At 44.8% G+C, this 27,119-nt stretch overlaps 1 protein-coding gene across 8 annotated transcripts in view; it reads left to right on the top strand.

The window, feature by feature from the left end:
* The window catches only part of CHRDL1 (chordin like 1), a 118,635-nt gene that overhangs the window by 78,446 nt on the left and 13,070 nt on the right, over positions 1–27,119 (top strand). For 5 of the 8 annotated variants that reach the window (XM_058712283.1, XM_058712284.1, XM_058712286.1 and 2 more), the window contains 3 exons: positions 15,503–15,570; positions 22,614–22,782; positions 26,149–26,358. In XM_058712283.1, coding sequence (XP_058568266.1) covers positions 15,503–15,570; positions 22,614–22,782; positions 26,149–26,358 — 447 coding nt within the window. The remainder of the gene's footprint in view (positions 1–15,502; positions 15,571–22,613; positions 22,783–26,148; positions 26,359–27,119) is intronic. The other 3 variants (XM_058712285.1, XM_058712288.1, XM_058712289.1) reach the window with 1 other exon arrangement.

The raw sequence follows: 27,119 nt of genomic DNA, 5'->3' as shown, positions 1-27,119 counted from the left end.
GCAGTACTCTAATTTTGTCTTCTTTCTGTACATCCAATCAACATATTTATTGAGCATCTACTTACCATATGCTCAGCCCTGTGCTAGAAGCTAGATACATATTGGTAAATACAGTAAACATACAGGGCACCACTAGACTATATGGCATCTGTATGCGAATTTAAAAAAGAATCCTTTTATTTAAGACACTTTACTGCCATTTGCCAGAAAATCTTTGCGAATGCACCCCCTTAACGGCAGCACTTTTGTGCAGTACACACCTTCTACAACTGTATGTAGCATACATAGCAGCAAAGGTATGTTCTTTGCTCTTGTGGAACTCACATTCTACCATAGAAGACAAATCATAAACAAACAAGTGAGTGAAAATCTAAATATAAATATGTGAGTGCCATGAGGAAAACAAATAAAAGACTGAGGGGATGGCATTCACATTGAGTGGGAGGGAAGGCCTTGCTGAGGTGACATTTAAGCTCTCACTTGAAAGATGAAAAAGACCCATCCATGCAAAGATCCTGGGGGAAGAGCATTCCAGGCAGAAAGAAAAGAAAATTCAAGGGCCCCAGCAAGGAAGAGCTCAAAGCATTCAAGGATCTGATGACCAGTGTAGCTGGAATACAGTGATTATAGTCAACTGGCCTGAGATGAGGCTGAAGAAGTGAACAGGAGTTGGACCACACAGGACTTTCAAGGCCATGAGAAGGAGTTTGTATTTCAGTTTCTTAGGTACATTGGGAAGCCATCAGAAGGTTGTGAGCAGGGCATTACATGAACCAGTTGATGTCTTAAAAAGATCTCATTGGCTGTTGTGTCCAGACTAGATAAGAGGGAAGCAACGAAGCAAGGGGAGAGGAGAGGGAGAAGGCAAGTGGAGGAGTCTCTCTAGTGTGAGAGGGCAGATGCCTGGTTTAGAGACACAATATAGAGTAGTGGTTCAGACTGGAGCCTCTGGAACCAGGCTGCCACGGTTCTAATCCCAGTCCTGCTACTTTCTCGCTGGATAATCCTGAGCAATGCATTCAACCTTTCTAACAATCTTTAAAGGGAGGATAATGTTATCACTGACCCCCAAAGGGTTGTAAGGTTTAAATAATGCAGGAAAAGGACCTAGCACAGTGTCTTGCATATGGTGCGGGCACAATAATGAGAAATGGGCAAGTTTGAAATATATTTACAGCATTGCTTCTTGACCGTGTGTCTATATTAGAATTACCTTGATAAATTTGTGTCCAGACTGGGGGTGGAGGGGAAGAGAAGTGATTCTAATGTGCAGCCAGGGTTGAGAATCACTGAGTTAGAGGGACAAAATGATAGGATTTACTGATAGGGGATGGGCAGTTGACTCCTATACATTACTGCTAGGTTAATCTTCCGGAAACCTAACCTTAATCATACCACACCTCTCCTCAAAAGTATTTGTGCCGGGGCACCTGGCTGGCTCAGTCAGTAGAGCATGTGACTCTTGTCTCGGGGTCGTGAGTTCAAGTCCCATGGTGGGTGTAAAGCTTACTTTAAAAAAAAAAGTATTTATGTTGACACATATCGTACCTACTAAATGCCAGTCATGGTTCTAAATGCTTGATATGAACCCATTTTCTCCCATGAGGACGCTGTGTGGTGAGGATGGTTAGTATCCCCACTTTGTGGATAACGAAACTGAGGCAGAGAGAGGTTAACAGCTTTGTCCAAGGTTATGTAGCTAGTGAGTCAAGGAGCTAAGGTTTGAGTCCTGGCTGTCTGGCTCCAGGCTTACCCTCTTCACTCTGGCACTGAAAAGAATGGCTGCCTGTTGCCAGTAGAAAACACGTCAACCCATGTTGTAGCTTCAGCTAAACCCTTTAGGCCCACATTCTTCCATTTGTGTACCTCAGGTTCTCCTCACAGTGTTCCTGTGCTCTTTTCCCTTTGTACCTTCGCTCTCCCCCTCAAGATTTCTCCAACTCCAGTGTGCTTCAGAATCCCCTGGAGAACTTTCAGATCCCCAGACAACCACTACAGAGATTCTGATTCAGTGGCTTTGGGGTGGGGTCCCAGATTGTGCTTGTAGATATAGGCCCCACTGTGCACTCTGAGACAGGTGGTCCATACGCCCTGCTTTGAGAAGCCATTTCTAAGACCATGTAGGTGACTGGAGGCGGCCCCAAACAATGGTTTACATTTGAGCTTAGTGCACTTAAATTGAGCCTGTTAGAAGTCTGAGACCTGAAAGCAATAGAAAAGTAACGAATGTCACTCTCTGGTCAGAGCATCTAATTCCAGTCATATGGCAACCAACTTTGGGGTGAACGAGTGACAGCTGGTTCATGGTAAGGAACTGGGGGGAACAAAATGGCGGCCTAGGTAACAACTGCACGTGTACAGCAAGATCTGGGAGGAGGAAACACCACCTCTTTCTGGAAAACCCTTTTCCAACCATCTCTGTCTGTGGAAATCCTACAGGTTTCTCAAGACGTACCTCACATGCAACTGCCTGAAATTCTGATGCAGGCGGTCCTCTGGTCACGTTATGATAAATGCCAGACGGAAGGCCTTTCTCTCTTCTTTGCCTTCCCACCTCCATCCCTAATTTCTCCACCCCCAAACCCTGCTTATCCAACGGCCAGCCTAACTGCCCCCTCCTCCATGAAGCACTTTTTAAAAATCCTGTACATTAGGAGTAAAACTCCTTCCTTTCTGAGACTCCTCAGCATGTAACTGGCCCTTCTCCAGTAGCACCTATCACTTTGTTACCTTTTGGTTTTCATTATGTGTGCCCATGTCTTATCCGCCCTACCAATTATAAGCTCCTTAAGGTAGAAACTATTTCTGATTTATCTTTTTCTCCCCCTCACTGCTCTAGGGAGAGAAATGCACACTAGCTTGGAAGTATTGCCAGGAAGTTATAGTTTGAATTAGATGCAATGAACATATGGTATTATTGTTGTGTTTCCTTCCTCTGAGTTACTGGTTGACAGGGGTTGGTGGTGCTAGCTATATATTGGCTCGTGGTCAGTAGGAAATCACCTGGTGTCATGTCTGATCCCCAGGTGGTTTTTCCTCCCCGTCGCACTTCAAGACACTGTGATTAATATTATTTTAGAAAGAAATGACCTTGTTTTGAGTGCTGATCCCCTCTTTTTTTGAGGTGGGGAGGGGCAGAGAAAGCCGGAGAAAGAGAATCTTAAGCAGGCTCCAAGCCCAACATGTAGTCTGATGCAGAGCCTGATATGGAGTCCCATGTGGGGCCCGATGTGGGGCTCGATCCCATGGCTGTGAGCTGAAATCAAGAATCAGAGACTTAATGGACTGAGCCACCCAGTCACTCCTCTGCGTATCCCTTTTAATATGTTCTGTTTAGTGCTTGTCACAAGTCAGTGTGGATTTAGTCACAGCCTGATTTGGTTTGTGCTTCAGTAAGGCCCTGGATCTTTTGGTAGCGGTCTCTCCCAGTGTGTGTGTCTGTACATCAATACAGCTATTACATTTAAGCCAGAAAAGATAGGTATTTTGTTCCTCGTCTCTCTGCCCATCTTTGCCCCAACCTGAGTCTGCTCCAAAGGGAAGAGCGTCCATACAGAGCAGAGGTATACATGTGGCTGCTAATATAACCAGCTCGTTGCTCCGGTCCAGTTGTCAGGCTGAGGGTATTTTGTTTGGGGCGAAGGCTACAATGACAAATCTACACTGAAGGACAATTAATAAAAGAAAGGAAACTGCCACAAGACATATTTTGCATCTGACAGACAACGTGGCACAGAGGACATAGGCTCTGAAGTCAGAAGGACACAGATTTGCTTTTACTCAGGTTTCACCTACTCGTGGTGTTACCTCGGGCAAGCTGCTGGCCCACATACAGCCTTGTTTTCTTTTCAGCTCTGAAAATGGAGATATGTAATATCTATCACCCATGGAAAGGCTGTAAAAAGTAACTGAGATGACCTGGAGATCTTGGAGGGGGAGAGTTGTCTACACCCTCCCCTCTGTGTCTGATAGTCTTGCCTGTTTATTTGCTTAATCTCTGTTCACAGAATCCCCATCTGCTGAACACTTCTCTCATCACAATTTACATTTCTTTTCTCATGTCCTCAGAAGCAACACATAAAAGCAACGTATTACCGATCACGTGTTGTCCCTTCACACAACTGACGGTTCATGAAGTTCTTTCTCTGCCGTCTCTTCTGCAGCCTGAATAAGTCATTGTCTTTCTTTCGTCTTGCCCTATGAAGACTGAATCCTACACGTCCATAAAATTGATGCCTTTTTCTCAGCCTTTAATTTCTTTACATCTTTCAGTTGTATATAATGTGATTGAATCTCCTTTGAAGTCCTCATTTTTGAAGCACCTCGTTATTTTTTTTTTTCTGTCGAAATGTCGTGTTTTATAAAGGTATGTCTTGTATAAGCATGTTACTCGTGCAGCAGAGAATGCAGACACGCTTCTCCCCTATGCTGGCCACCCTAATTGCAGGCAAAATACTGCAGAAGAAATAACCTTTTGAGTGCTGGACCTGCAAACCTTCATATAAAGGGCCCCATTGAAACCGGCTCTCTGTACTCTCACCAAACACTAGCGTGTGCCTCTTTTCCTGCGTCAAATAGCGATAGCGGCCACAGATTGAATCTCCACCCCAGCCTCCGTTATTTAGACATGCCCCTGAGCCTAGGACAGTCAGGAGAGTGTTGGCACGGGGCGTGTCATTGCTGGCACTTGAGCAGACCTCATCTGGACTGGAAGTGGAACGCAACCACCCACTGGAACCTTAAGGGAAACTTTATCATAAGGAAAAATCTCTTTGGAGATCGTACGACTGCCACATTCTGGGCAGGCAGGCCTCAAGCCCAAACCCGGCCCCGGTTTCCCTCTACCGCTTATCATTACTGCTTCCTGTCTCCTGCCTATCTTGCCAAGGCAAAGGGGAAGGCTGTGTACTTGGACTCTAGACAAGGGAGAGGTTTTTGGAGTAGGCTCTTGGCCACATCGAGAGCCAAGCCTGCATGGACAGTGTATATAGGTAGCGCTTACTATGTGCCAGGCAGTGGTCTAAGCCCTTATGTGTGTAATACCCTGTTTAACCCTCACAACGGAGTTGAAACAATTATTATCCCCATTGTATGGATGAGGAAACCGAGTCACAGAAGTTAAGCGATTGGCCCAAGGATCCGTGGTAGTAAGTGGCAGAGCTAGAATGTGAACTTTGCCGGCCTGGCTCTAGAGTCCCAAGTTCTTACGCTACCTGGTGGGAGCCGTTCATAGGACACTGACAAGGGACCTCTCCCAGTTCAAGGAAGTAAAGGGGCAGAGAGAACATGCCTGGCACATTGGCATAGGCGGATAATCCTAGGAGGGTAACCACATTACTCAGCTTTCCCCATCACGGCCTCAACTTGCCCACTCCCAACCACAGGGGAACACCTCTGTTCCACCCCTCTCCCTTTATAGGTTTAAAGAATGTAAATATCTACTTTCTTTCATCCCGCGGACATTTCTGGAGCAACCGCCAAGTACCGAGCGCTGTGCTGGTGCTGGAGGTACAGTGGAGAACAGAACGAACATGGAGCCTACCCTTGCGGAGTTAAACGGGCAAGACACCTTAGCAAATAACGGCACAAGCTAATATAAAATTACAACTGTGCCGCATGCTACAAAGAAAGGTGTTGGAAAAGGCAGTAAGTAAGAGGGGTCGACCTAGTCAGGGAGGTGAAGGAAGATGCATAGGATGGTCTCTCTAGCCTCAACTCACACCATATTCCTCTTTGCTGTCTGCACCCCAGGGTAAGGGAGGATTGACTCGAAAGTTAGGGACACAGCTAGGGGTAGTCTTACCCTCCCAGGATCCCCGACTTCTGATCCCACCATGAAACCAGCCACCCTGGGTTGTAGGAGTGTGAATAACTGTTCTTTCTTCACTGTACATGTGTGTCATGCTCTAGCCCAGGCTTTTCTTCTTACACAACTATTGATCATGTTGGTCAGTGCCTACCGTGTCTTAACCACATTCGCCAAGGTGAATCCTTCAGATGGTTTTTATGTATTTTTATTTTTTTAAGTTTATTTCTTTTGAGGGAGACAGAGACAGTGCAAGTGGGGGAAGGGCAGAGCGTGAGGGAGAGAGAGAATTCCAAGCAGGCTCTGCGGGGTTCAAACCCACAAAACTGTGAGGTCGTGACCTGAGCCGAAAGCAAGAATTGGATGCTTAACCGACTGAGCTACCTGGGAATTCCCTTCAGATTGTTTTTTTTTTTTTTTTAATTTTTTTAACGTTTATTTATTTTTGAGACAGGGAGAGACAGAACATGAACGGGGGAGGGTCAGAGAGAGAGGGAGACACAGAATCTGAAACAGGCTCCAGGCTCTGAGCTGTCAGCACAGAGCCCGACGCGGGGCTCGAACTCACAGAGTGCGAGATCGTGACCTGAGCCGAAGTCGGCCGCTTAACCGACTGAGCCACCCAGGCGCTCTATAAAGCAATCTGACCCTTCCTTAACCTACTACTCATCCTCATTTCTCGGACACCAACACACACACCTTCTATTCTAGGCTGGCTCTTCTCTGTGTCCTAAAATATGCCATGTTCCTTCCCACTTTCTCTCCTGTTATGTGCCTCTCCTAGCTCTTACTCCCCACAAGCTTGGAATAGCTTCCTTCCTCTCTTCTATGGGCTGGGATCCTACCCATCTTTCAAGATCCCAGCTAGAAGCTCACCCCTTCCAAAGAGCCCTACCTGATCACTCTAGTCATTGGGCCCCTTCTTGGACCACTTTCAGGGCTTAGTCTGGTTTGTAGAGTCCAGCGTTTCAAAATATTTTCTTGGATTGTTCATCATTTCACAGGTCTTGGCTCTTTAACTGGGAAAGAACCACCTGATTCCCCTGTTTCCCCTAGCTTAGGATTAAGCATATCTTTTGGTGGATTTGTGAAAAAGGAAGAGACATACGGCTATGGAGCTCTCTTGACAACATTCCCCAAGTGCAGTCCTAGCTAGGGAGGCAGGACAGATGGCTGAACTTGCAACTTCCTTGACCCAAGCTCATTTATCCAACACAGTTCTAAAGAGTCCAAGGAGAAAATGGAATCTCTTCTTATGAAGTTGAACCATTTCTACAAGCTCCCTTGAGGTGACTGAAACCGAAAGTAACTGTTTAAAGGCAATTTGTCGGTGCCCAAGACAACTGCCATTTTACGTGAGACTCTCAATTTCTCTTTCCAAAAGAGCAGCAGAGTCACAACTGAGATGCCATCTTGGCTGGAACCCAGAAATCTTGAGGGCAGTGGTGGGAGATATAGTCCATTTTTTTGAACATGGTACAAATCTACCCAAGTTGTCAAAGTTTGCCAAGTCAACCAAAACTGGAAAAAAAATAACAGCAGCTCCAAATATAGATCCTTTAGTGTTGTTTCTGATTTAGTCCACATTTTCTGCAGAACACTAGCATCTCCAGGTCATGACGATAGGAAGGAAACATCATTAACGAGACACACTTCTCAAAAAAATAAATAAAAGTGAACTCAGTCCTTGATGATTTCGGGTTGGGGTTCTCTCACCTAAACTTCAATATGCATTGAAACACTCCGATCTTCTCAGAGCTACAGAAGAGTCTGACCACCATTAGTTAGCCCTGTCTTCAGGTGAACTGTTCAAGTTCATAAAGAAAGGACCACCTTAGAGCTCTCCCACCCTTTGCCTTCCTCTCTTCTTCCAAATCCCTGCTGGAAGCTTTCTTTTGCCATGGAAATTTCCTAGGTTGTGTTTGGTTCTCTTTCCATACTCTGTGCTCAGAATTCATCTTTATGAGTTTGCTGACACTCCCAGGACTCCATCCCCTCTGCAGTCACTGTGTTCCTTCTTAGCATGTCTCTTTTGTGTAGAGTGTGTCTTCTTAGATAGAAAGCCCTTTAGACAGTGTATGGGACAGCAGCGACTTTCATACTGAGCTTAATGAACAGCCCTGATTCTTAATTGGCTGTGTGGAATCAATGCCCCATCCTACTCTGGGATTGGAGGGTTATTCATATGTATAGGAGTCTGGTTCTACAGTAAAAATAAGGAATTCCCCGTGAAGCATTTCGGAGCAAGTATTTCTTCCCGGGTTAAAACCACTCTGCCTTCAGCCCTGTCCTTTGAAGCACTTCACAGGACGCCATGATTGCCCAGAAACCCATGGCCGTGTGTATCCATTATTCTCATTGGAACACTCTTCATGAGCCAAGACCCCGGTATTTATAGAAATGAGTCTGATTCATTGATGAACAGGAGCAAGAAGAGCAACTATCTGACAACTGTTAAGAACTTACGACTGCTTTCCAGTCATTCCCAGGTTGACCAGCAGCAAATGTTGATGGATTCCTGGGCTTCTGTTTTCCATCCACATGCTCTTTTCCATTGATGGATGCAGTAGCACAGGACTCTCTTTCTTTGGGTACTTGGACTTTTGTCACTCCACTTTATGACTACAAATTTCACTGTCTCCCAGTGAAGCAGTTATCTGTCCTCGTGAGTCTCATTTGAAGCCAAGAGAGAATACAGGACCGCATTCAAACCCAAGCGCATCTTTGAAAATGATGAAAATGAGGACAGGGCTAGCACAATTATGAGACCATCTAAACCAGTTCAGAAGCCATGAGCTAAAAGAATCTCTGTGGCTATTTTTTTTTCCTGTATCTAGGATCCTGGCTTTCAAAGTGGAGTGATTTAGACATGAAATGATTCCCTTAAATCATTTCTCTTAAATGTGTACAGGCATAAATGTTTCCCTTACTGCTAGGTTTCATTTGTTTGTTTAATCTGGACCCTTTCCTTGTTAGGTACCTCGCAGGCTCATGGGAGTCTCTGAGGTGGGGTTTTCCCCATAGGTAAACTACTCTTGAGGAGGACGAAAGGATGGGAAGAAGAAGGGGAATAAAACTGACACGTAACACTTGGTGTGCCAGGCATGGTTCTCAGCTCTTTGTGCATACGAATTCTTTTCATCCTCACACATACCCCACACCCCGGGTAGGCATTATTGTCTCCATTTTAGGAGTAAGCAAACTGAGGCTCAGAGAGGTTCATCACTTGCCCAAAGCTGCACAGGCAAGAAGGGGCGGAGCCAGGATCCAGACCCAGGCAGTCTGGCTTGGGTTGTTCTCTCAGCCATGACTGCTGTGTCACCTCTCAACTTGGGAATGTAGAGAAACTTTGGGGAGTCTGAACTCTGAGGCTACTGGGAGGAACAGACTTCATGATAGCTCTGCTCCCCAGGGGCCAGATATGGTAACACTTCCAGCAGATTTATTGTGACGACTCAAAGACCCCACTTCATTTAAAAAAACATTTTTTAATGTTTATTTATTTTTGAGAGAGAGAGAGTACGAATAGGGGAGGGGCAGAGCAAGAGGGAGACACAGAATCCGAAGCAGGCTCCAGGCTCTGAGCTGTCAGCCCAGAGCCCAATGTAGGGCAGGAACCCATGAACCACGAGATCATGACCTGAGCCAAAGTCAGTCTGGGTGGCCACTGAGCCACCCAGAGGCCCCTCAGAGACCCCTATTATAATAAACTTGAATTATTTATCCACAGCACCATTGGAGAGCAGAGTGTGGGCTCTGTTTACCATCTCGCTAATAGCTTCTCTTTTCTCTCTCCCATGATTTCCTCTTGCAAGCACATGCAACTCTCATAATGGTCTTTTTTTTTTTTTTTTTAAATTGTATTTCTGAGTTTTCTGGATAAATGCTTTTGTATTCCTCTTCAGATTTGGCTGGCTACTCCTGGCAGGAGGTCCCCCTTGTCTGTGTCTTAACATTTCTCAAGCAGATACTTTCTTTAAAATGCTAAGAGCTTGTATCGACGGACAGCCCAAACAATGAAGTGCTTTATTTGACAGTGAAGTATTTTCTAGAAAACCTGACTATCCACAAGACACTAGAGGACTCCAGGAAGTACTGTATATCATTCTTGTTAGCTCAAACGTCTACCAGCGGAGAATCCTTATACCCCAGTTCTTTAAAGCTGCGCTCAAATTTCAGCCCGCTTGCTCCCTCTCAACAGAATTTGTTGAATTGGATGTTTGGCAGAGGCCCCCAAGTCAGCTGTTTCCACTCTGTCTTTCATCTGCAGCTTGGGTATTGTCTACTGGCTATAAAGTGGCCCATCCCAGAACGTGGCACATAGTAGGTGGAGATTTCGCGATCAGTGTCTTCCTCTCTGCCCTCTCGCTGTCCCTCAAAAGCCCTTGAACTGTGTGCCCTGATTCCGCTGATTAGGACGTGTTCCTCTGAAAGTGCTGAGATCGCTTTCCCTGGTCACAGTGATCACTCCCATCCCTCCATCTCAGAGATCCATTTCATTTCTGTGCGCCTTACGATTAGAGCAACTTTGTAACCTAGCATCCAAATCAAGACACTTCTGAAAGTGAGAGTGTAGTCTTACTACTTTTGCCTGGCAGAAAAAGAGGCATGAAACTGGGTTGTCCCAGACAAATCGGGGCCTATAAGCATGCGGTTTATGATGTTGTGTGTGGTTCAGAAGTGGCCACATGCTGGCGTAGTTTTGCTTTCTGAGGCTTATCTTCATGGACATCTAATAATCTTGCTGTACACTTAGTCCTTCTAAGAGGACACGGTTTACTTCTGTGACCCTACTCAAGCCAACTGGAGTTTAATGGAAGCAGTGGGAGTTATAAACAGTCTGAATTTTAGCTTAGCTCTTGACCATTTTTCAAATGCTTGTTCTCCATTTCTCCAATTATCAGAAAGCCATTTGAGCTCCATAGGGTACCACTCAGAATATAATTGAGGTTTGAATAAACAACACATGTGGCTTTTAAGGTTAAACGAATATTGTTTGACATACGGTACACTAGAGTTGTTTTTCATTTTGGTTTTAAAAATTGGTTAAAATTACATCTTGTTGCTTCTCGGAATTAACTAGAATCCATCTGTCTCCATTAGAATCACTGTTTTGGGGGGTTTTTTGGTGCTTTTTTTTAAAAATAAAGCCTTGATGGAAAAAAGCATCTCCCTCTTAGGGAAGATAATTTGCCCGGTGAATCAGAAAAAAAAAAAAAAAAACAAAAAACAAAAACAAAGGAACAGGTTTTAGGGTAGTGCAGCTTCCTTTTTTTCTTGTATGTATTTTGTCTCTTAGGTATTTCTGAGATGGTAAATGAACATGCCTGTTATCAGCTATCTGGACAGACTTTGCCCAGGTCTAGAGAATCACTTAAAGGTGTACTAAATGGAACATCTAAGAAGATTCTTCCAATTTATCTATGGTCCAAATTATATGGAATAACTTCTTACTTACAGAACATTCCAGCTTAGAGAATACCATTTGGATGACTTTGAAAGCTCAAAGCCATAAAACTGGTAGTCATTCATACTTGAGGATGTGTGTGTGTGTGTGTGTGTGTGTGTGTGTGTGTGTACAGAAGTAATGGCTCCAGTAGTTTTTTGTGAAGTGAAATAATTCAGATTTAGGCACACATGCCTGTTTGCCATTAAATGCTTAGGTGTTGCGACACTTTCTTCTTGAACTTGTGTTACAGGGTGTTACACAAGTTCATGCTAAAGCTCCGTGCTTGTAGGAACCTCTACATCAAGCCTCCATGCTTGATCCTGGCTTGTTTCTCCGCTCACTTAACAGGGACTATATGCTTCAAGATTCTGACTGGACTCTAAGTATTTCAAGACACTATCTAAAAGCCCTTTGAACACTCTAGGGTATAGATGCGATAAATTGAACTTCTCAGAAGGTCATGCTAAGTATATGTTCCGTGTCAATACCAATCATTAAATCTACGTTTACAAACGCCATTTGATGCAGAGAGCAAATCTATCCTTTTTTCTTTTCTCATTTATTCTCTTTGGGGTCCTTAGATTAGGCTTGAAAATACATCCTATAACTTTTACATTTTGTTCAGCTGTTTGCTGGGGAATCTCTTCTGGTTTCCAGTCTTCTCTCTGGTCCCATATTTTCATCTGGTTTCATCAAGGACATTGCTTGGACCCACCACTGCCAGCAGAAGCGGAACAAGTAAATTGAAGTTCATCCTCACTCAGTCTCTGTCAAAGGCAGTGTCATTTCCCAGCTGCCCAGATTTGCAACCCTAGTGGCATTTTATGTTGTTTTCTCCTTTGCCAACCTCTTCCATTACCAAATCTCCCATTGGGATCTTAACATTTCCTTTTTATCTGAAGTAGTCTTATTTGCCCCTTCTCCGTTATTTTATAGATTCTCAGGGCCCGTCACATATTAGTAGAACAGCCTCTTGGTTGGTTTCTCAGATTCCAGTTGCTCCCCAACTAGGTGACACTCGATTGTCAGGAGAAGCTTCCACAAATACCATTTTTACTGCAGGAACCTCTACATAAAAATTGGTAACAGGCTAAAATGTGAAGTCTTCGACCTCTTTCTGAAGCCTACAAAGCAATTATTTACCAGCCTTATATACCTCAACAACCAGTCTCCCTCCCCCCCTGTTTCTTTCCTGCCCTCTTCTCTTCACCCACTACCCCCCTCCACTTCCTTCTTCCTTTCTTTCTCCCCACCATCCTCATTTCTCTTGTTTCACATCGGAACTTTTTACTCAAGCCACACCTTGCTGGCTGTCTCCAGTATGTTACTTACTGTTTCCAAAGCTCTGCCCCTTTGCAAATGCCATTCCTTTCAGTTGAGCCACCCGCTGTCCACGTCACCATGTTTTTTTGCCCTGTAGCATCTACTTCTAAAAACATGACTAATCCTTTTGGGAAGTTTTACACAATTCTATCTTACTGATCACTCACCTATTCAGTATCTCCCAAGCACATAGGTTCATTTGTATTTCCAGTTGTTACTCTGTGCGTGTGTGTGTGTGCGCGTGTGTTAGGCTGTTTCCTGTGCTGACTTCCTGTCACCTCCAAACATGTTGTAAAGATCTTGAGGGCAAGGGCCCAGCCTGATTTCTCTCCACCTTCTTCCTTAGTATCAGGCTTTCCACCCAAGAAGCATCCAATACATATTAACTGACTTTGGGGCATTACTTTCTAGATGTAAACAAAGGTGAAATCATCTTCACTCTTTCAGGGTCAGTCAGGGTTTCCACATAGTCTAGATGCAGTCTTTGTCTGCCATCTTTACTCAGACTTGGAATAACCAGGAAGAAGCGAATTTACTATTGGCCAACTACTTAATTCTGTATTTTTGATTGCAGTTCAATTCAGTACATACACTGAGCACCTGATGTGTACCCAGGAACATGCTAAGTGCTCCAGGACAAATATTTTCAAATTCTTGCACACATCCGAATCCCCGGGAGGGCTTGTCAAAACCGATATCATTGCCCTCCCACCCCAGAGTGGCTTAGTAGGTCTGGGATGGGGTCCCACATTTTGCATTTCTGACAAGTTCCCAGGTAATGATGCTGCTGCTGCTCCAGAGACCACACTTTGAAAACCAGTGATCTAGGCAACACAGGGGAATGTCTAAGACATGGTCCCTAGTTTCAAGGGATTTATGGTCTCTTGAGAGGGACAAGGAAGACTCAGAAAATATTTTACAACAGAGGATACTGTACATTGTTTTAATGTTCATTCATTCAAGAAATATTGAATGAGTACCATGTGCCCAGTGCTGTTCTAGGTGCTGGGGTTATATCAGTGAACACGATAGACAAAAATCCTTGTTCTCATAGGAGAATTCTAGTGGAGAGAGCAGAAAATTAAACAAACAGACTGTATAAACCGTAAGATAGTGTTAAGTGCTAAAAAGAAAAGGCCAAGATGGCAGATAAGAACTATCAGAGGAGCGTTGAAATTTTCAATATGTCGTTAGAGAAGGCCTCTCAATTCCATCATTTGGTAAGTATTTTATTGAGTGACTACTATGTGTCAGGCACTGTTATAGATGATGGTGATACAGCCATGGATAACACGAATAAAAAATCCTGCCCTTACAGAATGGATGCGCTTATTTGGAAGCCAGGAAATCTGGGGTTTGGGGTGTTAATGCTCATCAATTCATTATGTGACTGTGAATGGCTGCTTGCCCTCTCTGAGCCTTTCTCCATCTGTGAAATGGAGCAGGTGGACAAAAAAAACTAAGACTACGGGATGCTAAGTCCTTTAGGCAACCAGAAATATGTAAGAGCGCTTGAGGAAGATGTTGTACAGGAGGCAGAACTTAAATTGTTTGCATAGCTGTACGGGAGGTATGGGTGTGGGAGATGGGAAGATAATTTCAGAAGAATAACATGAGCGAATGCATGGAAGCAAGAATAGGAGCCACATTTTCCATAAAGAGCAAAGGGGTCAAAGGGTTCTCATAGTAGAGTAGCTGAAACAGTTCGGGAAGAGGCAGGTACTCATAAAGATGGGGGGGGGGGGACGCTAATCATATCCAGTCTCGGATGGGAACACATTGAGGGTTTTGATCACAGAATGATAAAGTTACACTATGATTAATCTAGTAACCAGAGTTAAATCTTGACAAGTCATAATTTTTTTCCATAAGATGATCTTTAAATCATGAAGGGACTAAAGCCATAATTTTGTTATATGTCACTACCTGATGATAATATTGCTATCAAAGGAATTTCGAAGTCTTTTTCAAGTCCTAACAGCCAATTTTCCCTCACAGTACTATCACATCCTTGAACTAGTAACATGTTACTATGTAGCCATGGGTTTTGAAAGCTTGGGGGATAAATTAAAATAGAAAATTCTTAATGCTGATACTTTGGGTTATTTCTTATTATCCCATGAAATATATGGTTGATCTGATGCTAATAGTCAGACCAAGCTCTTCCCATTGGCTTGTTTGGTCATAGATAACACAAGGGAATATCCTTGGAAATTGTCCTGTTGTTCGTGATCTTTCTTTGGCTGAGGAATATCACCATCTTGTGCTGTGTTTGTTGTTCTCAAGGCTAAAAGTAAGATCTTCCTCCCAAAAGCAGTTACTCTGGAAGATGGCAGTGATAAGGGTTCACTATTCAAAGAGTGGACACAGAGACCTAGAGGAAGGTATCTTAGGCAACGGTAGAGGAGTACATCTTGGATACTGGTTATGTAAACACTCCAACCACCGCAAGCTTTACCTTAACTTTCGGACCAGGTCATACTTACTCAGAGACACAATGGAAAATTTAACCAATTATGACAGACCACATCCTCAAAACTCTCATTTTTAAGGGTAGTTTAAACACAGATTACACATGACCTGCAAAAAAGTTAACTGCCACGGAAAGAAAATAATCAAAAGGGAAGCTGATGGCTGTATCACAGCGGAAAGTGATTTTTTCCCTTCTGTTTCCCAAATCTTATACAATGGTGATGGGTGGAATCTTTTAGAAGGTGGCAGCTTTCTTCAGAGCTGCTTTGAAAACTGAGGCACACCCAGAGAGAAATCTTCCGGGCTCACTTTTTGAAGGACAGCCATCTTAACAACGGTCAAGCTGTCTGGAGAAATTTGGGATCATAGAACCAAAAATGTTGCTAGGTCACAAGGGTGATGGTTTTCCCTTCTATGTTTGTATGATTCTTTTCTTATTTTGTAATAAACAGGGGATGGAGAATTGTCGTGGGAACATTCTGATGGTGATATCTTCCGGCAACCTGCCAACAGAGAAGCAGTAAGTGTGAATAGCTCAAATAATTCAACACTCCACAGCACCAAGCCAAACTTTCCTCTCTCCATGGCTGTTATCCCAGCAACTCCATAAAAGGGCCCATTTCTAACACCATTTCTCTTTCCTTTCCTCAGAAAATTAATTGGCATTATCACCAACCTATTACCATTTAAGTACACTGCAGGATTGGTAGCCGGGGCCAGGACATGTGCATAAAGAAATCATAGCCCCCGCCCGTAGGTACCCTTACCTAGATCAGAAGCTGGTAGACTTTCAGGATGGCTTGGCAAATCTCTGCCTTCTGGAAAGAAGGCAGGTCACTACCTCTGTCCTCAATAGTGAGAACCTTCTGTGGAATTGTAAGGTAGGTCCTCCCATCCTTTTGACAGGGGTACTGTGGACGCGTCTCCACAAACCCTCTCTGAAGCCTTAGGTTTACAGCTGAAGGAGAGCAAAGGTAGCAGGCTGGATATTCCTTCCCCACCCTACAATATCTCATTCCCATGCTTAGTGCTAACCTCATAAAAAGCCTCTTTATGTATAGCAACAGTATCTCTTCTCCCTTTGTATTTTGAAGTAATTAACAAAATGCAATCCCTCTCTAAAAAACATATGGCCAGGGGGGCCAGGGTTCCTGGGTGGCTCCGTCGGCTGAGCATCCAACTTCAGCTCAAGTTATGATCTCTTAGCTCTTGAGTTCAAGCCCCGCGTCGGGCTCTGTGCTGACAGCTCAGAGCCTGGAGCCTGCTTTGGATTATGTGTTTCCCTTTCTCTCCGCCCCTCCCCTACTCGTATTCTCTCTCTCTCTCTCTCTCTCTCTCTCTCAAAAATAAGTAAAACATCAAATTAAAAAAAAAAACATATGGTCAAGTACAGCGTAAATACCTCAAAATTCTTAAAATCTGGAAAGATGTTCCAGTTCAAGGAATCTATCCTGTTGAAGGACTTATAAAAGCACACAAAATGTACAAAGGCATTCATGGCACATAAATGGGCATTCATCGAACCCGTACAGAAAAAGTGCACGGGGCATTCAGTGCAGTATTATTTTCATAAGAGCAAAATCAACGGGGCAGCAACCTAACCATGAGCAATAAGGGCTTGGTTAAACACACCCCATCTATGGCACATGGTGCTGTTGTTAAAAAGAGTGCAAGGCATCGAAATGGACCAAGGTGGAGAGATCCCCAACATATATTATGTAAACAAAGCAAGGTACAGGACACAACTTACACTAGCATCTCCTTATGTAAACATTGAGTGTGTGCATGTGTACATACACATGAAAAGGTCTGGGAGGTCCTAAACCAAAACGTCAAGAGTGGGAATCCCAGAGGGGTGGAAGTTGGCAGGAGGACAGGGAGCGTTGGATTTTTCACTTTATCTTTTCTGTATCACTGGCTGTTTTTCAATGAGCATCGATTTGCTTTGCAATATATAACATTTATTTTTTGAATGTTTATGTATTTATTTGTTTATTGAGAGAGAGAGAGAGAGAGAGAGAGAGAGAGGGTGCAAGTGGGGGAAGGGCAGAGAGAGAGGGAGAGAGAGAATCCCAGGCAGGCCCTGCACCGCCAGCTCAGAGCCCAACGCAGGACTCAAACTCATGAACCGTGAGATCGTGACCCGAGCCAAAATCAAGAGTCGGACGCCTAACCGACTGAGCCACCCAGGCGCCCCTGCAGGATAAAACATTTAAATGATTTTTTTAAACCCGTGGAATTATTTCTCAACCAGCGTTTTATAGAAGACAAGAGTCTAGGGAATTACAGGGCAAGCCCTAGGATACATCCGGAGGGTGTAAGGAAGGTGTTGGTTGGGACATAATAAAATGGCCACTATAAACATCTCAGTGTTGCTGAGGCCATGTTTCCTGGTCATCACACGCACCACTCTCGACTTGCCTACATCCAGCTGGCCAACACCCTCAGCAATGAGTTGAAGTGATCGCCGTTGGCTTTATTCTGTAGTCGTATTATTTTCTAGACGTTGCTGTTTCTGAATGAGTGTAGAAGGATTGTGGGTGGGGCAGAGAATACCGGATGTCTCAAAGAAAGCGACACTCCTGTGAGAGAGAATGGGCCTCCCAGTTCCCGGGTTAATATGGAGCCCGAAGGTAAGTGAAATAGATGGATGGGGATTAAGGAGGGCACTTGGGATGAGCACAGAATGGTGTATGGAAGTGTTCGATCACTAGATTGTGCACCTGAAACTAATCTTACACTGTATGCTCACTGACTGGAGTTTAAATACCAACTTTAAAAAAAAGAAAGAAAGAAAAAAAAGATTTTCTCCATCTAGCTCTATCTGCTTTATAGTAAATCAGATTCCTCCCAGATCTGGACAGGAGATGATACCAGTCTCCATTTTTTGTGTTGTGAATTTCCTCTTTGTCTCAGGGCTCATTTTTTTTTATTGTGGTAGAAAGTTGAGAATGACTAAATCTGTGGCTGTCAACCAGATGGTATTCTAACCAAATTTGGCCCTGAGATACCTTAAACTGGGTGCCTTGGTCCCCAAAGCTAAGCGTCTGTGGCCAGCTCGGTGATCCTGCTGGGAATGCCATTAATTAGCCCTTCTTCTCGCCCTCATATTTTATGCTGCCTCCAACTCTGCCCTGGCCTTTCCCTCTTGTCCTTTTTCCTAAACTGCTGGTGATAGGGCTGAACTTGATCCTGTACTTCCTGTAGCAAAAGAGGTCAGGTACAGAATGCAGGGCCTTGAAATTGTTATTGATTTTCAAAGGAGTTCAAGACCTATCTTTAGAAATAAACATTTGGGCCTAGTAGACCAAAATGTCCAGATGGTTCCACTTTATTATAAATAAATATTTTCCTTTGTTCTAAAAGGGGTAGATATTGTGGGATAGGATTTGCAGTAATAAATAGCATCTGTAGTAATAGAAGAATATGTACCTGGCACATAGTAGGCACCCAATAAATCCGTGTTGAGTGAATGGGTGTAGAAGGTGGGGTGAAATGTGTGGGCGGGGCTTTTCATGAACGTGAACGCACAGGCATTTGTCCCACGTCAAAGATGCTTCACACTTGTTGCTGGCCCTCGAGCAGCCAAAAATCAGAAGGTAGGAGAACGCCTTCTGAATATCCTGTGCAGGCTCAGCTTTCTCTATGGGATCACAAAAGGCAGGCCTCACAGGACGTTGCCAGTTCAGCAGACTGTCACTTTAATGGACCGTCCCTATTCACAGGGAACCATCCAAACGTCAGTTAGATAGAAACACAGAGGTTTGCTTCATTTTGCCACATGGGTTGCAATCCATCAGTTTCCCAAGTTTTACGAAGTGCACAGGAGGAACCAGTGCCTCAATTGCAGCTCCTTTGTCAAAATCTGAAATGGTTTCGGTTCGGTTTCCAGATCATAATTTCACATGCACTGGTCCTAGTACCGTAGCGGTGTGTGTGTGTGTGTGTGTGTGTGTGTGTGTGTGTGCGCGCGTGTGTTATAGGGAGGGAGAAGTAGACACAGGGTGGAAAGCCAAAACATGAAAGCAAGCACAATTTTGTTTTGGACAACAGCCAACGTCTTGATTTTGCCCCTGATAGATTACTCAGAGACTTACCACTCGAAAAGTGAAAGATTTAGAGATAGAAACAATAGGCAACAGATAAAAATCCACGTCTCATTCCTATTGTCAGAATGGTGGGTGGGAAAGGAAACTGGCCCAAGTGTCTCCCAGACAGGGATGGTCCCAGGGTTCCAGTGATGAAGATACAGGCACTCAAGGTTGTGTGGATTATGACACATTCTGAAGACAGTCTTTAAGTTAAACTATATTTTATGATAACTTTAGACTCACAGCCATGAAGGCACTTGGAGGGCTCTCTCGGAACTGTCCTGTTTTCCCGTCTCTGCCAGTAAAACCCATATTAGACCTTAGAACAAGTAAGGAAGAGATTCCTGGGGAACTTTCGACAATAATGGAGATTTTCCACCATCAGAAAAGAACTGTGTGGGAACCACTTCAAAAGCCTTAGTTATCGGCACTTTGAGTCAGGAAATAAAATAATACGAAAATATTGAGCAGAATAAAACAAAGTATAGCTATATGGCCATTTCTACCTAACAAGTCTTGACCTCTTCTCTTGAACAGGCTATTCACAGCTTGTTTTTAAGATAAACTCCAATTTCATTTACGACTCCAAGGTGTTAATGCCTTTTCCTGTCTTGCTATAAGTTACAAGATCAGAATGGTCCCCAGTAAGCCTCTTTCATTTGCTTGTTTATTTTTTTTTAGTGTTTATTTATTTTTGAGAGAGAGAGAGAGAGAGAGAGAGAGAGACAGTACGAGCAGGATAGGGGCAGAGAGAGAGAGAGAGAGGGAGACACGGAATCGGAAGCAGGTTCCAGGCTCTGAGCTGTCAGCACAGAGCCTGACACGGGATTCGAACTCACGAACCCTGAGATCATGACCTGAGCCAAAGTCGCTCAACTGACTGAGCCACCCAGGCGCCCCTCGTTTGCCTGTTTAGGGGAACAACCTCTATAAAAGAGCCATGACCCTCAAATCAAAATCACACTTCACCATCCTCCACCCCCAGGTTGTGACCACTGTCGCCAACTTTGCTATCTGAGCAGACTTGGATATTTTCTTCAGAGCAGCTTTCAGCCAAACGTTTGCAGACCACTGGGCTTGACCACACGTTCCTTCTCCCACTTTCTCCTTCCTTTCTTCCTCCTCCTGTTCATCCTCCTCTCTCCTCCTCTCCTGCCATCTCCAAAAACTGCAACTTCATGGTCACCCTAAATAAAACCCCTCTCCTGTCTAGCCTCAGTTTCTCTGAAACACGCAAGACTTTAACAAGGCAAGGTTCTGGGGGGCTGATCAAAATCCTTGAGTCTGTTTGGTCGGTGTAGAATGTTTTTGTCTCTTGCTGTATGTCCAGGGTCTGAGTCCCTGGCACCCAAGGCCAGCATTTCATTTTGTTCTCACCCTCATGAATCACAGAAATTCTTTTTTTTTTTTTTATTTATTTTTTTTTTTTAAATTTTTTTTTTTCAATGTTTTTTATTTATTTTTTGGGACAGAGAGAGACAGAGCATGAACGGGGGAGGGGCAGAGAGAGAGGGAGACACAGAATGGGAAACAGGCTCCAGGCTCCGAGCCATCAGCCCAGAGCCTGACGCGGGGCTCGAACTCACGGACCGCAAGATCGTGACCTGGCTGAAGTCGGACGCTTAACCGACTGCGCCACCCAGGCGCCCCGATGAATCACAGAAATTCTTGTACTTGCAACTCATCCTGGGTTAGCGACCTCCTCTCTCCAATTCTAGCTCTGTGGGACTCCCTCCTTTTAGCATCAGGGCACCCACCAGCCAGACTGTCCTCTCTGTGTTCCTTTGGCAAAACTTTGCCAAACTCCAGAAAGGACAGAATGCTCTGTAATGGTCTTTGTGGAATGTGAGTGAAAAAGACATCTGAGCCATTGTGGGAACGAAAAATATTTGCGCTGAAAATCCCATCTGTGTACATGATAATAAGTTGATGCAAATTCTTACTTGCGTGAGTTTTTATAGCAATGCACCAGCGTGGACGCTTCTTAGATTTAGGGAATCATGTTCTCTTTCTCTTACTCTGACTCCTATTCTCTCTCCCCTTCTCCCACCGGTGCCTCCCCCCACAAGAGAGTTAATACTAATTCTCAAAGCTAAATTTGCAACATGTGTATCTATGGACCATAACTGTAATAAATGTTTTATGGGATGCTGGGGTTAGGGGATCCCATAACTACCTTCCCAAGATCCCCTGCTATATCTAACACTGAACATAAGGATCTTCCTTTTTAATTGCCTGTGAAATTACTCACGGGTCTCCCCTCCTTTACCCCAAACAGTTGCCCCTAAAACACAATGTTATTTGGCTTTTTGCCTTAGGTTCTAGCCTTCATTCATTCCATCCTCCTCTGCCTTCACTCTCCCTCAGCTCCTGGGAGAATAGTGGGCACATCACGTGTCGAAGCCTTGCTGACAGAGGAATGATTTTATTATTTGTAGTACAAGACTCTTCTTTCATTCATTCATTCATTTGTTCCTTCAAGTGTCTAATGAGCACCTTCTAGACCCTGGATGCTCTTTGGGGCACTGGAGGCATAGCAGTGAGCAAAACAAAGTCCTCCCCTCTGGCTGACATTCTGGTACTGTCCTACACGGTCAGTTCTTTTATGCAATGTCTAGGGTGTCTGTACCCTGCTCTGTGACCTCATGCCATTGGCTGCATTTTGAGTCTCCATGCCTCTCATCTGGCCTATCCCGTCTCTTCATTCCATCCAGCGCACCGTATATATAATCAGGTATCAGTGCTTGGAGACACAGTTCTGATTCTGATTATTTCCCTGCTTCAAAAAAAAAAAAAATCCATTGAAGGCTTCCACACCCTCACCTCTGTTGCCTACCAAATAAAGTCCTCACCCCTCAGCCTGTCATTTAAAGTCCTCCATGATCTGGCTGCAACCCAAATTTGGAATGTAATCCTTTAGCGGTTCCCGTTTTTGGACTCTATGTTCTCTGCTACACGTTCTCAACTTGGAAATCACTACCTGGAATATTCCTCACCAACTCTGCCTGTGAAAAGCCTCTCCACCCTTCATGGCCCACCTAGGTCACACATTCCGCATGACTGGAAAGTTCTCTTTGTCTTCTTAATTTGTACACCATTTCCCACTTTGTCCCCTTCAGGCTCCGGCTGCAGGCCACTCCCTTAACTTGTAAGGTTAAGGCTCCTGGAGAGTTGCAAATGGCTCCTTGGGAGCAGCTAAGGACGTTTTGTTTACCCTTTTGGGCTGTTTGCTCCCTCAGGTGAAACTAGTCCAGTCTTCTGCAAGCAGAGAGAAAAATCTCAGCATGTTGTCAAGGCTACTCTTGCTTCAGGTGCAACCGTATGTCTACACTGGTGTAGGCGGACATGTGGTTAATTTAAGATCCAAGCTCATCGCTTGAGGTCATCACATGGCTTCTAAGTGTGTTTAAGTCCACTTGGGCCTTCTCGCTGGTGGATCTGGGGGACTGAGTTTGTCCTTGTCACTTTACAGAGACATTCTTACCACCGATCTCACTATGACCCCCCACCAAGCCGACAGGCTGGAGGTCTGCCCCGCTTTCCCGGGGCCAGAAGCCACCGAGGAGCTCTCATGGATTCCCAGCAAGCATCGGGCACCATTGTGCAAATTGTCATCAACAACAAACACAAGCACGGACAAGGTAAGGGACACTCTCGTTTTGGGCCATGTCCACAGTCCCCTTCTTTGGATGGCTGGGCCTGGGAAGGGCCCTGTCTCCCATGCATATCACACATTCACATGAGGATGACTTCCCATCAGGCCTCAAAGCGTGTGTGTGGACAAGAGACTCCAGCCGACTGTTAGGACTTCCCTAAAGGCAGCCCAGAGAGCTTAGTTTAGATTTCAGGTATACCTGCCCTTACTTAGGACAAAAGAAAGCCATGAGCTTAATGCAGCCTCCGGCATTTTCTCTGTTGCCCCGGGGGGTTGCAGGTCATTTGGGAACGTTCCTTGGATCCTTAACAGAAGAGAACTTGTGTGCTGTCACTTGGGCACCCAATATTCACAGGGACTCAGTGCCGAATGAAGCTCTTAGCCCCATACGTTCGAAGTAGCAGTTCTCACACTGCAGTGCACCCAAGGCTCTCCCCGGGCCTCTTGCTAAAGGTACATATTCCGGGCCCCACGCTCAGAGATTCTAATTCATATGAGGAGATTGTCATTGGAAATGAGTAATCCAGTAAGAAATCCAGAAACCTCCTGGCTGAGCACCAGGAGGACTGATCAGGTTAACACAGATATGCAGCCCACTCAGCCGACCAGCTGGCTACAGCAGGCACCCACACACGTCCGTGGCCAGGTCCTTCCTGCTCAGAGTTCCCTGGCCTCCACCCCCACCCCAGTAGTGGGGGTTGGGGGGGGAGAAATTCAATCAAACAATTGACTGCTTCTTACTTTTTTTAGGCATCGTGTCAACCAGCTCTTCAGAGCAAGAGCTCAGCTGGTTCCTTTTTACGAAACCACAAACATGTTTTGTTTCCTTTAAAGGAAAAACAAATCAAAGCCAGTTCTCTGAATGGGTTAAAAGTAATAAATTATTAAACCAAATGATTGAATAACACGGGTGAAAAACAATCCGTTACAAAGAACTCCTACTATAAATCTCAACAAAGCTGGTCAAACCAAAGCGAGTTGATCACAGCTGTTACTAGTTAGATGTAAATTTCAGATTACAGATAAAAAACGTTGAATCGCTTTTGAAACTAACAGGCTTAAAAGAGGAACATGCAAAATAAAAGTCTTGATAAAAAAAATGGTGATATATCAGAAGAATTGGAAATATTTACTATTGATCTGGGTTTGATTTGAAGCGTATTATTTTTGAAGTCCAAGGCATCCTCATATGAATTTATGAAATGAGGAGGAGTATTTCAAAGCCTAAAAAAAATCCTGTGGGGAAATGGACTTTGAAAATCTTAAATCCCATAATTTCCACAGGCCTCTTCATTTCAGGGCAGAGGCTCATCCCTTGATTTTCTCTGTGTCCTACAAAAGGCTCAGCTGGTTTACATTTTTTCATTGCTCCCATTGATTTGGATGTAGCAGTTCTTTCCTGACCTTTCTATTATAGTTCACTGGAGAATCACTTGCCCCCACCCCCAACCCACAACGCCCAGCTGGATGATTCAAAATCATCTTGAGAGTTTGTTAGTGGGGAGAAGGCTGTGTTTCCCTCTAGAGGGTTGATCTCCTGTTACTACATTTCAGAATGTAGACTCTCACCCGGTCTAGATTGTCCTCTTAGTCCCAATACTTAGGGGAAAGGGAACCTAGCTATATAGCACGGGGGTCCTGCCCGCCCTTCTCCTTAGTGTTCCTGCTAACAGCATGCTCCTCTGAGACACGTGTGCTTAGTCCTCTGCTTGAGTCAAAGAAGAGAAGCGATAGGACTCCGCCATTTTGAACTTGAGTCCAGCATCCATTGGCATGAAGCAGACAATGTACCCACTTGACCACATTGTCTAGAAGGCAGTGTCATGGTCTCTGGAGATGACAGGAGAGATGAGGGCAGGAGACAGAATGACACATCTGGCATACCTTGTCCTGGGATTCTGTCCACAGTCCTGAGCCTCACAGTCCACATGTCAAGTCCCTGTTCCATCTCTCCGGAAGGTGGGGAGCTTCTCTGGTTTGGGTGCCTGTGTTCTTGGAAATCTTTGCACGGATGGACCCTGCTAGAGTGCCCAGTACTCTAGCAGTTTTTGCAAAGGACAGGAAAAGGCAGCCAACATCATCCATATTTCCTAATGTGACCCAGTGGACTTGAGGAGAAAGAAATAGCCCAATGATTCATCCTTCTGAGGCCATTGTCTTGCGGCCAAATCAGCCAATTCCTAGAAACGCCCCAAGTGGGGCTACTTCTCCCACCCTAGCCCCGCCTTAAGTGATACAACCCACCCTAGAGATGTTGTTGATTGGGATGCCGACAGGTCTCCCTGGGTATGATGAGGTGATGGGAATAATGAGAAACACACCCAGTCCCAGTCATGGCTTTAAAATCTCCAGAATGTCTCGGCACTTTCAGAAAGGGAGAGAGCCTATTCTCCGCCCTCCCCGCTCCCAGCCCTGTATAGTTCTTAATCCTGGAGTTCGGCTCTATGCCTTACGGGAGGAGCTGGGCATGTTTTGGTTGGTCTGCATTGGAGGATGTTCCCGTCGCCCCTTCCCTTCATAGCCACCCCCACAACTCCCCCCTCCCCGAGCCTGCAGCTCTTCAGATGCTTGCTCCTGCAAGGCCCCTCACAAAACGTGGAGCCAGTGACTTCACTTCCGGCTCAGGAAACGGGAGACCACTGTTGCTGGACCCCTGTAGCCACTGTGAGACAGGGGCCAGAGGACACTGCCCAAAGTGTAGAGGCACGAAAGGCTACCTTTCACAATCCTTTCCCTCTTCATCTCATTTTAGCGCCTTCCTCCCCACGCCAAAGAGTAGGCAGGTGCCATTACCTCCATACCCATCTGTGTTGGTGGATCAGACTGTCCATAGCATTTGATTTGCTTCAGGATCTGGAAGAAATTGGCCCTTTGGGAAGAGCGGTAGCTTCTTCATCGAGCCTCCCTGGGCAGCCAAGCTCTCTGGGGGATTTTCATGCCAAGAAGCATATCCACTCGAGCCACGTACATCTTTTATGAAACTGCTGCAGGGATTAACACTACAATCTCTTAGAGGTTCCTTATCGCAGAGATACCCAGGATAGATGGAACCCTGCTCTCATGCACTAGTGCATTCCTCCATTTTTAAGAAATATTTATCAACTGCTCACAAGGTGCCAGGCACTTGTGAGCATCCAGAAGTCACTGCTGAAGCACCTGAATGGTTGCTAATGGTAGAATAGGAACCAGGATGGGGATTTTTGTGGTGACAGAGACTGCTCTGTACACGTCCACGGCCATGGAAAGGACAAAGGATGCTTGATGTCTGAAGGGGTTCAGGGCTTGGGTTCTGAGCACAGGGGCCCGTTTCAGCACCCTAGCCTTTAATTTCCAGCTCTGTGTTCTCTTCCAGTGTGTGTTTCCAATGGAAAGACTTACTCCCATGGCGAGTCCTGGCACCCCAATCTCCGGGCATTTGGCATTGTGGAGTGTGTGCTGTGCACTTGCAATGTCACCAAGCAAGAGTGTAAGAAAATCCACTGCCCCAACCGGTACCCCTGCAAGTATCCTCAAAAAATAGATGGAAAGTGCTGCAAGGTGTGTCCAGGTAAAAAGGCAAAAGGTGCGTTGGTTGGAAGCCCTGCCTTTCGTTGACTGAGCTCCCCACGTAGTCCTTCTCAGTGCTCTTTGAGCATCAGAAACCTAATCAACCTGCCATATCCTTGTAATGATACTAGTTGTAACAATGAACTTCATTCTCTCCTCCCTTGAAGGGCTGATAACATGGTTGTTTGGAAGAAATTTGTAACTCAGAAATAGACTGGGTTTTGTTTGTTTTTTTTTTGTTTTTTTTTTTTCATATCTACTACACCTTTGGCCCCACGTAGCCTCAAGTGCCAGACTTCAGCCTGGCTTTTCTAAATTATAGAGAAATTGGAGTATGAGGATCATACAGAAGAACAGTAGCACCTTTCATTGATGTCACTATTTCACTCGTCAAAGCACAATCACATCCATTACCCTTTCGAGATAGGATGGGAGGCACGTGAGGTAGAGTGGAAAGAAAGTGGGTTCTGGTCCTGACCTAAGTTGCTGTGTGACCTGGGAAAGGTGACAGACCTGTTCTGGCCTTCATCAGCCTCATCTGCACAAGGAGAAGTTTGGAAGAATTCATCTCCAAGCTCCCATCCAACACTACAATTTTATAATGATATCGTTACCGAAGTGCATAGAGCGATTTGCTCTGAATCCCACAAATAGATAACAAAACCGAGGTTTGGAATTCAGGTCACGTGTAGCTCATTACCTTTTCCAGGCCAGGAGATAATATTAACTGATTTCCTAACAAGGGAATCCACAGTGGTTCTAACACATATGAACTAA

Source organism: Neofelis nebulosa, chromosome X (assembly GCF_028018385.1).
Source record: "Neofelis nebulosa isolate mNeoNeb1 chromosome X, mNeoNeb1.pri, whole genome shotgun sequence".
NCBI classification, from domain to species: Eukaryota; Metazoa; Chordata; class Mammalia; order Carnivora; family Felidae; genus Neofelis; species Neofelis nebulosa.
This window is presented reverse-complemented; position numbering and strand designations above follow the sequence as displayed.